Raw genomic sequence first — 14389 nt, 5'->3', positions numbered from 1 at the left:
GCCAAGCCAGACTTCTGAAGATGAAGTAAATAGCGGAAGATATCCTGGACAGCAGGTTTTAGGTGGTCCAGTGTTTAGGAATTCAGTAGTAGACAAACCTCTTCACGTGGCTCCATAACCTACACGTGTAGTCGGCCTGCGGACATCTCACAAGATGTCAATGTATTCTAGCGGAAGACGTAAGTAGCCAAACTCTAGGACCTCAGCTGCAAATCACTAGATTGAGTTGCTAGAGGTCTGGATGCCTCATCTAACCTTGGTTGCCAGTGAGAAGATCCATCTTGTTGGGGTGCTTCTCGTGGAGACTGACTGACATTTCGAGGTGTTCTGAATATCAGGGTTGTCTGGCCCAGGTGAGGGCTACAAGGATGAGAATCTGAGACATCTCTCACATCTTTCCGGCACTAATGGAAGGCAAGGGAGAGACAGAAAACTGTAAGCAAATATCCCTTGCCAGTTCATCCATTGTGTGTTGCACATGGGCTGTAGGCGTGGGTACCTGAATGCAAAGCTTGACCATTTTGAGTGTTTGGGGTGGCAAAGAGCTCTACATGCGGGAGCTCCAGTGTTGGAAGTAGTTGAGAAGGACTTAAGGATGGAATTCCTACTTTTAGACTTCTTGGTGTGTTCTAAGCACCAGAAGAGCGTTGTAAGGTGAATACGATGGCAGAGTACCCAATGCCAAATAGTTTGAGCTAACAAGAAGAGTGGCAGAGAGTTAATGCTGCCCTGCTTTTGTAGTTAGTATATAACGGTCATGTTGTCTGTGTTTATTAGCATCTCTTTGCCTCAGGGGAGTGGAAGGAAGACTTTGAGGGAAAGATGGACAGTTTGTGACCATTGTGTGGAAAGGCACTGTTGTAAAAAGTGTGTATATGTGGCTGGGCTTGGGGCACTATTGCGATAGAACAGGACATCATGCCAGGAAGGCCAAAGCAGTACTGACGGATGTAAAGATTTGGCTGAAAAAGAGGCACAGCTGCTGAAATTCCAAGACTCTTTGGGGGCTGGGATAGGTCTTGCCTGTAATGGAGTTTAGTGTTGAAATGCAGTATTTGCAAAAGAGACAGGTGGGATTTGGTGGCATGGATGGTGAACCTGAGGCTGTAGAAGAAGCCTGGGTGTGCAATAAGCACTGGGGCTTGCTGGCGCTCTTGATCAGCCAATCGTGTAGGTGGGAAGACGTGGATACTTCCTCTCCTCAAGTGTGCAGTGACCACTGCCAGGCATTTGGTGAGGACCTTTGGGGAGGTGGTCACGCCGAGTAGTAGCACCTTGAAATGGTAGCAACAGCCACTTAACATAAAGTATAGGTGGAATCGGTGGGCGGGATAGATGGGGATGTGAAAGTCAGCAGCCTTAAGGTCAAACAGTCATAAATTTACCTTGTTGCAGCAGAGGAACCAACTCACACAGACTCCAGAGCATCCAAAACACTGCTGCCATACTCATCCTAGACGTTCCCAGAAGCGCTTACATCACTGAACCACACTGGCTACCCATCCAGAAATGTTGCAAGTTCAAGCTGCTAACTTACACCTACACGGCCTACCACAACACAGGATCAGCTTACCTCAATGACCAACTCCAACTCTACCAACCCTCCAGACTACTTAGCTCCACCTCTCTCTCCTCCTCCCTCCATCCCTCGCACGAATCCCGCATATACGCAGAAGCAAGGCAGGAGGATGCCCCTTCTTCATCACCGCTAAAAACTGGGACAAACTTCCTCAACATATGAGAACTACTACTCCACTCCTCAACATCTGCAGTAACTGAAGACAGGATGGGCTTGAGAGACCAGTCTTTCTTAGGAATCAAGAAGTAGAGAGAATAAACTTCTTTGCCCTGGTGTAGGAGGGGACTGGGTCTATGGCCCCTTTTAGGAGGAGTGCTTAGACATCTTCCTCCACGAGGCTGAGATGCTTGCTGCTGCTGATGTATTTGCAAGGTGGGTTGTTGGGAGAGCGTGTGTGAAGCTCTAGGCAGTAGCCGTGGTGAACCACTGCTAAGACCCACTTGTCGGATATGATTTTCTGCCAGCATGGAGGAAATTCCACTGTCTTTCCCAAACAGGTGTAGAGTGGTCATAGGGGTGCTGGAGGAATTCAACATTTGGAGGTGGAGGCCCCTTGCTGGAACGCACTTTACCCCTGCCATTATTGCCTGGGTAGGCACCTATGTGGTAGCCTTGTGGCGTGTGCTACTGTTAGTGCTGCTATCTCCGATAGAAGGGGGAAAAGGTCAGGGAAGGTGGTTTTCAAAAAGGCCCTGTACGGATTCGTCTAAAAAGGAACCTATAGTGGTTGAGAGCACAATGGATTGGGTGTATTTCTTTATCTTTTCCAGCATCTGGTCAATGTGCAAACCCAAACCATCAAAGGGCAGGCTGGGCAGATGCTTCTAGACTTCAGGTTTAAAACCCAAAATGAGAAGCTACGTGTGCGCCCAATTAAGACAATGGAGTGGACACCCAAGCTGCGATGTCCACTGCATCAATGGCGCACCAGATAGTGGCATTTGAAGGAATATGCTACTTACCAGTATGCATCTGTTCTTGGCATGTAGAGCTGCAGAGTCACACACTGAGGATAAGATCCCCATCTGGTGTTGGGCTCGGATGATTGCAGGTTGTTGTTGTCTTCGGAAGAAGCCTTTGGTCACAAGGTTGGTGACTCCTCCCCTGGACAACAGTGCGCATGGGCATCCACTCCATCGTCAGATTGTTTTTTCGCCATGATGGGAAAAGATGGTGTATAGAAATGAAAGAAAGGATGTCCATGTGTAATGTCTAAGCAAGACGGATGCTGGAACAGATACAGGTCCCTGGGAGGCGGGCGGGCGTGTGTGACTCTGCAGCTCTACATGCCAAGAACAGATGCATACTGGTAAGTAGCATATTCCGTTCGAGGCATATGAGCTGCAGATCACACACTGAGGATAGATTATACAGCAGTGCTTCCCCTTAGCGGTGGTCGCCTGTATCCGTTGCAGCAGCTTGAAATAAAGTTTTTAGGACAGCCTGGCCCACGGAGGCCTGTTGTTTGGCCTGCACGTCAACACAATAGTGTTTAGTGAAGGTATGCGTGGTAGACCACGTGGCTGCCTTGCAAATGTCTAAGGGAATGTTACCTAAGAAGGCCATAGAAGCCCCTATTTTACGCGTGGAGTGCGCCCTAGGGGGAACTGTAAGTGTACGTTTAGCCTTTAGGTAGCATATTTGGATGCATTTAACTATCCATCGGGCTATACCTGATTTGGAGATCGGGTTGCCTTTATGTGGTGGTGCGAAAGCAACAAAGAGTTGTTTTGTCTTTCGAAAGGGTTTTGTCCTGTCGATGTAATAAAGCAAGGCTCTTTTGACATCTAAGGTATGTAGGGCCCTTTCAGCTACGGAGTCTGGGTTTGGGAAAAAGACCGGTAGCTCTACTGATTGGTTAAGGTGGAAAGGGGAAATCACTTTTGGAAGAAATTTAGGGTTTGTCCTAAGAACCACTTTGTTACGGTGTAGTTGTAAGAAAGGTTTCTCTAGTGTAAGGGCTTGTATTTCACTTACTCTGCGTAGGGAAGTGATTGCGATAAGGAAAGCTACCTTCCATGTTAGGAATTGCAATTCACATTTGTGCATAGGTTCAAATGGGGGACCCATGAGTCTTGTTAGAACCACATTGAGATTCCACACTGGGGCAGGTGGCAATCTTGGGGGAAGAATTCTTTTGAGACCTTCCATAAACGCTTTGATGGCTGGTACCTTAAAAAGGGACAGGTGTTGCCTATTTTGCAAGTAGGCTGCCAAGGCTGCTGGGTGTAAACGTATAGAGGAATACGCTAGATTGCATCTTTGCAAGTGTAGTAGATAGCAAATGATGTTTTGGATGGAAGCATCCAATGGATGTATGTCATTATTAGCGCAGTAGATGGCAAATAGTTTCCATTTAGCGGCATAACACGCTCTAGTAGTAGGGCGTCTGGCTTCCTTTATGATATTCATACAGTCTGGAGGCAGATTGAGGTAACCGAACTCTAAGACCTCAGGAGCCAGATCGCTAGGTTCAGTGTTTGAGGATCTGGGTGTCGGATTTCTCCATGGTTCTGGGTTAATAGATCCGGGGAGAGGCGTAGCCTTTGATGTGGAACTAAAGATAGTTCCAGAAGTGTGGTGAACCACGGTTGACGTGCCCAAGTGGGAGCCACTAGTATTAGTGTTAGTGACTGTTGTTTCAGTTTGCGTACCACAAATGGAATTAGTGGGAGAGGCGGAAAAGCGTACGCAAATCTGCCTGACCAGTTCATCCATAGGGCATTGCCCTTCGACTGTGGGTGTGGAAACCTGGCGGCAAAGGTTGGGCATTTTGTGTTTTCGGGAGTGGCGAACAGGTCTATGTCTGGTTGTCCCCACTTTTGGAAGAAGGGGAGTAGAACCTTGGGGTGTAGTTCCCATTCGTGGATCTGTTGTGTGTGGCGACTTAGGAGGTCGGCCACTTGATTGTGGATGCCTGGGAGATGTTCTGCTAACAGGTAGATGTTTTGGGGAATTGCCCATCTCCAGATTTGCTGTGCCAGTTGGGACAGTTGGAGAGAGTGTGTCCCTCCCTGTTTCTGTATGTAATACATTGTCGTCATGTTGTCTGTGCGTATGAGGACAGTTTTGTTCTTTAGGTGAACTTGAAAGGATTTTAGTGCTAGGAACACTGCTAAGAGTTCCAGGTGGTTGATGTGGAGCAGTTTCTGTTGACTGGTCCATCTGCCCTGAGTGGTATGGTGAAGGAGATGGGCTCCCCACCCTGTGAGATGCGTCGGTAGTTAGCACAACTTGTGGAAGAGGCTCTAAGAACGGTCGTCCTTTGGACAGGTTGATGGTGTTCCACCATTTCAGTGAGCGAAGCGAGCGACTGTCCTCCAACACCAGATCGGTAAGTTGTCCGTGAGCTTGGTTCCACTGTTGTGCTAGACATTCCTGTAAGGGACGCATCTGAAGTCGTGCGTGTGGGACTATGGAGATGCAGGACGCCATCATGCCTAGGAGCTGCATGAACACTCTTGCTGGAAGAGATGGATGAGTTTGAAATTGAGAGATGAGATTTTGTATACTGGCTATCCTGGCAGTGCTGGGATAAGCAATGGCTTTGGATGTATCTATGGTTGCTCCTAGATACTGATGTAAGTGGGAAGGTTGTAGATGGGATTTGGGGTAGTTGATAGTGAACCCCAAATTGTGGAGAGTTTGAATGGTGCGATGAGTGTGGAGAACGCATTTTTGGTGAGTATTGGCTTTTATGAGCCAATCGTCCAGATAGGGGAAGACATGGATCTGCTGTCTTCTGAGGTGCGCTGCCACGACTGCTAAGCACTTGGTGAACACTCTGGGTGCTGTTGTTACTCCGAATGGGAGAACTGTGAATTGATAGTGTTGCCCATCTACCACAAATCGTAGATATTTTCTGTGAGCGGGATGCATAGGGATGTGAAAGTACGCGTCCTTGAGGTCCAATGTGGCAAGGAAGTCTCCCTGTTGTAACAGTGGGAGGACTTGTTGGAAGGTGGTCATATGAAAATGATCTGAATGTATATACTGGTTTAGCATTCTGAGATCCAGTATGGGCCGTAATGTTTTGTCCTTTTTGGGAATGAGGAAGTATAGAGAATACACCCCGGTTCCCTGATGTTGAAGGGGGACTGGTTCTAACGCATGTTTTTGTAACAGGGATTGAACTTCTTGTTTGAGGAGAGAGAGATGATGTGAGGACATTGGACGTTGTTTGGGTGGTATGTTTGGGGGGGATTGTAGGAGTTCTAGGCAGTAGCCAGACTGGATAATTTGTCTTACCCATCTGTCTGTGGTGATGGAAGTCCAGACAGGTAGGAATTGTTGGAGCCGCCCCCCGACCGGAGTGGAATGGTCTGGGGGGAGTGGTGGCAAGTCACTGTTTGGTGGCTGGGGAGGTGCGGGTGTTGTTGTTGTTGCCCCGCCCTCGACCTTTGTTATGGTTTCCCCTATAACCTCCCCGGAAATAACCTCTGTTAGGGGATGTTTGTCCAGAATTTTTAAAGGTGGATGTGGTCTCAGTTGATGTGTTTTTGGAGCCTCCTCTATAAAAGGAGCGACGAAAGAAACCCCGGTTTTGAGGAGACTGCAGTGCTCCCATAGACTTGGCAGTTTCATTGTCCTTCTTCATTTTTTCTAATGCAGTATCAACTGCAGGGCCAAAGAACTGCTCTTGGTTGAAAGGTTGAGCTAGAATTGCGGTTTGAACCTCCGGTTTAAATCCGGAAATACGGAGCCAGGCATGTCGTCTGAGTAAGACGCTAGTATTGACCGCCCTAGAAGCAGTGTCTGCCGCATCTAAGGCGCATTTAATGGAGGCATTAGATATTAATTTGCCTTCTTGAATGAGGTCAGTGGCCTGGGACTTAAAGGGTTCAGGCAGATGTTGCATAAGGTCCTCAAGTTGGTCATAATGTGCCCTGTCATACCGGGCTAACAGGGCCTGGGTATTGGCAATACGCCAGTGGTTCGCCGCCTGTGCGGCGACTCGTTTGCCTGAGGCCTCTAAAAGCTTAGACTCCTTGTCTGGGGGGGGGGGAGTTTCTCCAGTTGTCTGTGAGTTAACGCGCTTCCTGGCATTTGATACGACCAAGGAGTCTAAAGGGAGCTGGGCTTTAATGTATGCAGGGTCCTGCGGGGCTGGTCGGTACTTTTTTTCGATGCGGGGGTTGAGAACCCTCGCTCGAACAGGGTCTTTAAAGACATCAGTGGCATGCTTTATAACCCCTTTAATCATGGGAAGTATATGAACAGTTTTTTTGTGACTGCTCAAAGGTATCGAGGAGAAAATCCTCAAGGGGGTCCGTGTGCCTAGTGACACCATGGAATGTTGCTGCCCTATTTATTAGTTGGCCAAACCCTAAATGGTCATCAGGAGGGGAGGGCTTGGAGGGGTAGGTAGTGGGGTCAGGCATGTCAGGCATTGGATAAGACCAGTCATCTACTGGTGCTGTGTCAGGGAATGTAAACGGGTCGTTTGGATCAACAGGATCATTAAACAAATCAGGGTCCGCCCCTCCCCCTAAGTCATCATGATCATCCTGTGGAGGAGGTGAATGATAGGGAGATGGTAAAGGTAAAGGTAAAGGAGAAGCAGGAGGAGGAGGGGGGGGACGGGTTAGAAGGTATTACAGGAGAGGAAGGACGAAGTGGTGAAGTGGCACAGTCCTTTTTCCGTATGGGAGCTGGAGGAGGTGTAATGTCCAGCTTCCGCTTTTTATATGGGACGGCAGTCACATGTCCAGTTTCAGGATTGATGTAGATCCGCTTTTGAGTAGGATCTGGTCGAAAAAGTTCATCTGGCTCCGAAGGTGGTGGCGGCGATGTCCGCTTCGGGTCTTTATGAGCCTTTTTCGGTGTGGACGTAGTTTTCGGTGCCGATGTTTTCGGTGCCGAAGGATGTTTCGGGTCCGATGGATTTTTCGGAGCCGATGGAGTTTTCGGTGCCGATGGAGTTTTCGGTGCCGATGTATGTTTCGGTGCCGAGGGACTTTTAGGCATCGATGTCGAAGACAGTTTCGGCACCGGTGGAGACTTCGGTGCCGAGGAACGTTTCGGAGCCGAAGGAGATTTCGGTCTTGAAGCCTGTTTCGGTGCCGATAGTGGTTTTTTCGCTGCCGAGGGTGTTAAAGGCACAATCAGATGAGGTTTGCTCGAGCCCGAGCCACCTACAGGCTTAGATGTCTTCGGAGCCGGGCCCGGGGGCGGGGCTTCTGAAGAGGATTTTCGGTCGCGACTGGGCCCAGCTGGCGGAGTCTTGACCAATGCTTTTTTGGATGGGACAGGGGCAGGGGGGGTGGTACTCACACGCTGCCCTGGAGTGATGAGGTCATCGGAATCGTCGGCTTCGGACACGATCGAGATCTTCGGTGTCATCTTCGGGAACATCTTGAGCAAAGATGTCGTCCGGTTCTGGAGCTGGTTTGGCCATAATATGGCGTCGAGCTCTTCGGTCCCGGAGGGTCTTCTTCGAACGGAAAGCGGCACAAGCTGGACAGGTGGATTCGTTGTGTTCCGGCGACAGGCAGGGGTTACAAACCTCGTGGTGGTCACTGTGGGGGAACTTCGCTCCACACTGGGGGCATTTTTTGAAGGGTGTCCTGTCCATCAGCCGCTTCCGGAACCGGTCCGAGTTGATGTCGACGTCGATGAATGAAGATTAAGGAGTTAAATCGATTGCTAAAAGTTTTCTGCTGGAGCGGAAAAAAGTTCATCCGAACCCAATGGCGGAAAAAAACAATCTGACGATGGAGTGGATGCCCATGCGCACTGTTGTCCAGGGGAGGAGTCACCAACCTTGTGACCAAAGGCTTCTTCCGAAGACAACAACAACCTGCAATCATCCGAGCCCAACACCAGATGGCGATCTTATCCTCAGTGTGTGATCTGCAGCTCATATGCCTCGAACATGTTTTTACTCTCTGCCACTAACTCCTCACTCCTCTGCTTAAACTCGCCAGGCAGGTGATTAATGAGGTCTTGCATTTCATCTCCGCTTACTGTGTTGTAGCTAGAGAGCATGCCGACTAAGCTTGCAATTCTTAGGTGGGTGGTGGCTCCTACTGCTACCCTCTTCCTTGTGGCATCAACCTTCTTACTCTTTTTCAGGTGGGGGGGGGGGGGGGGGGGGGGGGGGGGGAGTATAAACCGTGCCCTGAGAGTTAGTGCACAAATGCTCAGTGTGGACCATTGAGGAATCGGAGATAACCCGACCACTAATGAATGCGGGTCATTGGGGAGGGCTTCTATTTTTTGTCCACCTAGGTGTTACCACCCAGGCATTGACTGACTTCTTCAATGTACCTGACTTTAGCATCCCCTTGAGCACTACCTGAAGTTGGACAGTCTGGTCTGATTCAGACACAGTCTCCACAAGGAAATTGTCGCCCTCATGGAGGGAATGCAAGAGGTGGAAGTTGAGGAACAAATGGAATATGGCTTGTGCCCCTGCCCTTGCGTTTCTTGTATTTGGGAAACAGGGAAGGCTCCAAGGCAAGTTTCTCCTCAAAGGTGGGGTTTTTGCTTCAGAGGCAAGGTCTCTACCGGCGAGGCAGTCTTGTGGAGATCTTGCCAGTGTGGGGATGGATAAAGAGACTTTGTCTTGCGTCTCATGTCCAGTTACTCCTGAAGGCGCTGAAGGATCAATTGCTCCAAGTCATCAGAGCCTTCCTCCATCAGATGATTCTGGACCAAACACACTCAAGAACCAGACTTTGTCCAATCAGGGATGGGAAGCAGAACCTCATGCACATCTATCTCCCACTCCACTGCACTCCAGTCTAAGAATACCAGCAGGTACAGGATTGCCAAGTTCAAGTAAAGTGCAGGCCAATGTTCAGGCACAACACCAAAATACTTCCTGTATAGGCTTCCCTCCGAGTCCCGGAGCACTGGATAGAGCGGCAGGATATCAAGGCAGGGGCGCTCACCTGGCAAGCCCAGACCTTCAGGTACTTGGGGATTCAGATTAATCATGATGCAGCTGACCTGCTGGATGGCAATGTCACTAGGGCGGTCTCAACCCCCTGGAATAAGATGGTATTATGGCAGAGGCCCCTGCTTTTGGTGGCAGGCCAAATAGCCGTATCCAATATGATCAAGCTTCCGTGCCTCCCTTTATACTTTACCATTCTCCCCCTCCTGTTACTAGCAAAATTCTGTCACTCACTGGACACCCTACTGGGCAAACTCATTTGGCAGACTGGTTGCAGCTGTGCTGCTCTTGCGAAATTGAAATTGCCCACGGACAAGGGAGGGCTTGGAGCCCCAAGTTTTGAACATTATTATTTGGCAGCACAGCTACAATTGGCGAGTTGCTGGTTAGTGCAGAGCAGTTGGAAGACACAGCTTCCGAGTGCCCTCCCTGGTGGCTTGAACGGGTACCACAGTCATTTCACACCACACAAGACTCCTTCTTGGTGCAGGAGTCCTGTGCCCTCGCTGCCAGGCACAGAGTGCTGACTTTCTACATATGTTGTGGACCTGCCAATCCCTGTGTCAGTAGTGGGTGGCTGTTACTACACAGCTGGCCCAGACCATTGGCTTGGCCGCTTTGCACCGCTGGGATGCTTGCGCACTGGGGCATTACGCATGCTCAACCAAGGACAGGGTAAGTGTACGCTACCTCGACTTGGCCCTCATACTGGCTAATTGCATGGTTACTCGACGATGGGAGGACTGCCTTCTCTTATACACAGTAACCTAACCTCCCTTTAACTAAACATTCTGTGAGGTGATGCTTGCTCAGAGTCTAATAGTGTACTTCAGAACCTAGTCAGGGTCATAAAGAGCTATATGAAATCAATTACAGTACAATGACGGCTAATTACATTTTCTTTATAAATCACTTTATGAACAATAGCCACTGTGTTTCAGTCTACTAAATGCAATAACGACTTTACAGACATTAGCATAGGGGTAAGCCTTGAACTGGCCAGGCTGTCTGAATTGCATTCATGTAGTCTCATATTTTGTGATAAATAATTCAATTAAAACATACCTGCATAACTAATCCATCCATCAGTGATTGGTACCTGGCGCCATCCTTCACTATTTTAGCTAGCCTTTGTTTAGCTTCATTCAATAAATCCTGGGACAGAAAATGACCAAAAGAAAAACCAATGAAAAACAAACATCTGGGTTGCCTTTCAGTCATGTGCCTCTTGCACTCAGATCAAACAAGACTTTGCAATTATCGGAGAAAACCAATGCAGATAGTGATTATAATCCAAACACACACAAAAAACACACACCTCTAGTTAGTTACTAACCTGTAACACCAGTTCTCGAACGTTTGTATCTTTTATATATTCACATTCCTGTATCATTCCCCTTCGTCAGACTGTGAATCCCCAGTACACTAAAATAGCAGTATGCAGTGTTAAAACGGCTATAGGTCTGAAACAACATCATCTATTTAGTAGCACGTCCACATAGCTCAGATTTCTACTGCACATCGTGGGAGGGCATCCCCTGGCAGACCTCTGCTCAAATTTTTAAGTAAACCTAAAGCTTTTACTTTTTTGATCTGCCATGGATTTGAATCAGCCCTATGTTCAGCACGGAAGGATCATGAGTTATTTTTAGGGTAAATTTGGGCTTTCCTGGCTCAGGGAGCTCTTTTCTTTTTTTTCTTTTTTTTTTTTTTTTTAAAAATCAGACCGCTAAGTGTCACTAACTGTCATGACTGACAGAGAAGAAAACTCTTTTCAAACCTTTTTCATCCTGTGTGTATTTATTGCCTTTACCCAAGTCATAAGGCATTAAGAACTTATAAATACAAGACTTTCACTACTAAGACTCTTAAGGACAGAGAAAGGAGATTGGCCTTATTTCTTATAGCTAAAGAGAGCAGAGCAGCGCAGGAGAAGAAACTTATACAGTTTCCTAAACTGGACTTATTTGATACAGCGCCTGCAGCCACCGCGTCACTTAAACAAGAAAGGCATGGCACTAAACATTATAAGGAAGATCAATCAGTAATAAAGAACAATAAAGCTTCGAAAAAAGTATTCTCCAAGGAAAACTTGTCATAGACGATCTAATGCTGGAGAATTGGAGAATGTGGTTATTAAACCTGCAGCATGGCAAGATAGTTTACCTTCTGTCTTCCGTGAACAAAGACTCCCTTAACAGAAATTTTGTTCCAATGCAATCATTAGGAAAGAAATTCTAGCTTTGAAATAGGGGTAGCTGAAAGGCCTGGTTTTAGATAATTAGAGGATACTTCCTTACAATGACCATAATCAATTGGACAGCTGTAATTTGGAAGCAAATAATTTTTGCATTTTTTTCAGTTGACTAAATTATTACAACGCAAGTACAAGGAGATGATGGACGGAACACTGAAACTTTTCCGACACCCACCCCCAGTCACAGATCTGGGTTGAATCCATCATCGTTCTTTAGCTCACTTCGCCACCCCAGTTCAGACACAGCTATATGCAAATCAGTCTCGACCCTGTGCCTCATGGGAACAGTCCAGCCCGAAGTGCCAAGCCATGTCTTCCATAGACTGGAAACAAGCATCCTGGGACCAGTTTCGGGCTCTCTTTATACCTCTATTCCCCAAGATGAAACCTTGGAGACTGTTATGTCAATTTTGGAAGCGAATGATCTGAAATCCATCACACCGGTACATTTCATCATGGCGCTCGCCCGACTGGCAATGAAGGAAAATTATTTCAAGTATGAAGAATCCTTATACTTGCAAATATCAGGGACATAGCATGGGGAGTGTCTTTGCGTCGAGTTTGGCGAATTTGTATGTCCACGCGTTTAAACAGGAACATGTTCTAGCTCCCACTAACCCCTTTTTTGCATCAATTCGCTTGTGGAAGTGTTACATCGATGATGTGTTAGTTATTTGGCGTGGCGATCATGAATCTATCCTTGCTTTCCATCACTGGCTAAATACACAGAATGATTTTCTGAAGTTTACCGTTGAGATCAGTAAGACGAGGCTGGCTTTTCTTGATCTGTCAATCTTTGTTACACCACAGGGCCTTGAGAGTGAGATTTACCGCAAACCTATGGCGCGTAACTCACTACTAAGATATGACAGCCAACATCCAAAAGCACTGAGAGATAATTTACCCTATGGACAATTCCTCCGTGTCCGGAGAAATTGTTCTACCTCCGAGTGTTTTGACAGACATACAAAAGCTCTGACAACACAACTTTTAGAGAGGCATTATCCTCGCAGACTAGTGAGAAGAGCTCTCAAAAGGGCCACTAAAAACCACCGGGAGGCCCTACTCGAGCCACCGGTGGAGAAATCACCCTTGGACAGGCTGACTTTTGTACATAAATTTAGTACATTATCTAATCAGATTCAGAAGAGCATTCGTAACCACTGGCGTCTTCTGAATTGCTGCAAAGAAAAGATTGCATTGCCATTATTTGCATTCAAAAGAGCCAGTAATATCAGAGACAGACTGGTTCACACACGCCCTAAAACACTACCGACGAGGCCGTTAGGCACGCTTTGGGGGTTACCAGCAGTAACAGGTCATCATCCCTGTGGCGATTGTTCCATATGCCCACAGACCTCACATACCACGTCTGTTGAGATAGGAACCATTAAACCATGGGTACAATATCAGTTTACCAACTGTAACAGCAGCAATATGATTTATTTAATCACATGTTCGTGCCAGATAAACTATGTTGGGATGACAACCCGTAAAGTCAACGCATGCATGTTAGAACACAAAAGCACCTTTAGGTGCAAGAAGCTAACTACGAGACTTATGAGACACTTCTCAGAACAGAATCATGGCCCAGAGGATTTCAAATGGACAGTCCTGGAAAAACCCAATATACCATCACATGTTAGTGACATTTCCAGATACTTGTTTATAAAGGAGCAAAGATGGGTACACAAGCTCCACAGTGATACTCTCGGCCTGAATGACGATATACCCTGGGTGAGTTTGTAGCTGGGATTCACTACTTCCTACTCAGATACGACTGCACTACTGGTTTTACTCAGATCGAGGTTAAGCCTCTCGGTGGATTCTCACTGTATATGGCTGTGATGCATTAACATGCCCTACGCATCCTAGAGGTCTAGACCAATAAGATCGAGAAGTATACATGGATTTTGATCAATCAATTTGATGGAGAGGATGAGGGTATGCTTATTCTCTACTATTTGGTATTCTTTATACTCTTTGTCATTTTTCACTTTGGCCTTTATAGATTGCAATCTGTTAGCCATGAGTACACTACAACAACTTGGAATGCTATAGAACAGGAGCTTACTGTTTTCATACCGTACATGACTGCTAATTGGTTTTGTCATTTGGTTTGACCGACTCTTGTAAGTTTGTCAAAATTTGCACATGGGTGATGATATACCTACTGTGAGGAGGACGACGCAGCCAGGCGGAAGGTGGGCGAAACGGACTACGACGATCAGGAAATGCCGGAAACAGCTTGCGGTCTAGTTGCGCTCGGAACACGCACCGTCAGCACACTTCAGCCAATAGAATATAAGGAGGGCGGTACCCGGAAGGGGTTGTTCCAGGACAGCGCGGAGGAAGAGCGGAACCAGGGAGAGAGAACAACGGAGCCACGGACGACCAGCGGAGACGTCAGCGACGACACTCGGAGAAGAACGGGACCTGTGACGACCAGTGAAGCAGACGGGGGAACCCCGGAAGCCGTGCCCTCAAGGAAGGAAGCGTACACTGCGCACAAGCCCGGCAGCCCGAGAGAGGGAGAGGACGCCCCGGGTCCAGCTGCCACGGCCCGGTTCCCGGGTCGTGGCCACAGGCAAGTGCCCCTTAAAGGGTGTTTGTAAATAGTAAAGCGCAACACAGTCACACTCTGAGGAGAATC

At 47.7% G+C, this 14389-nt stretch overlaps 1 protein-coding gene across 1 annotated transcript in view; it reads right to left on the bottom strand.

Moving 5' to 3' along the window:
• ATP6V1E1 (ATPase H+ transporting V1 subunit E1) overlaps positions 1-14389 on the bottom strand; it is a 140580-nt gene that overhangs the window by 83115 nt on the left and 43076 nt on the right. Inside the window, exon 5 of the mRNA XM_085652168.1 lies at positions 10545-10634. Within this exon, the coding sequence (XP_085508294.1) occupies positions 10545-10634 (90 nt within the window). The remainder of the gene's footprint in view (positions 1-10544; positions 10635-14389) is intronic.

The sequence above is a fragment of the Triturus cristatus genome, chromosome 4_1 (genome assembly GCF_964204655.1).
Source record: "Triturus cristatus chromosome 4_1, aTriCri1.1, whole genome shotgun sequence".
NCBI lineage: Eukaryota > Metazoa > Chordata > Amphibia > Caudata > Salamandridae > Triturus > Triturus cristatus.
The sequence above is the reverse complement of the archived record's forward strand: the minus strand, read 5'-3'. Positions and strand labels throughout refer to the sequence as shown.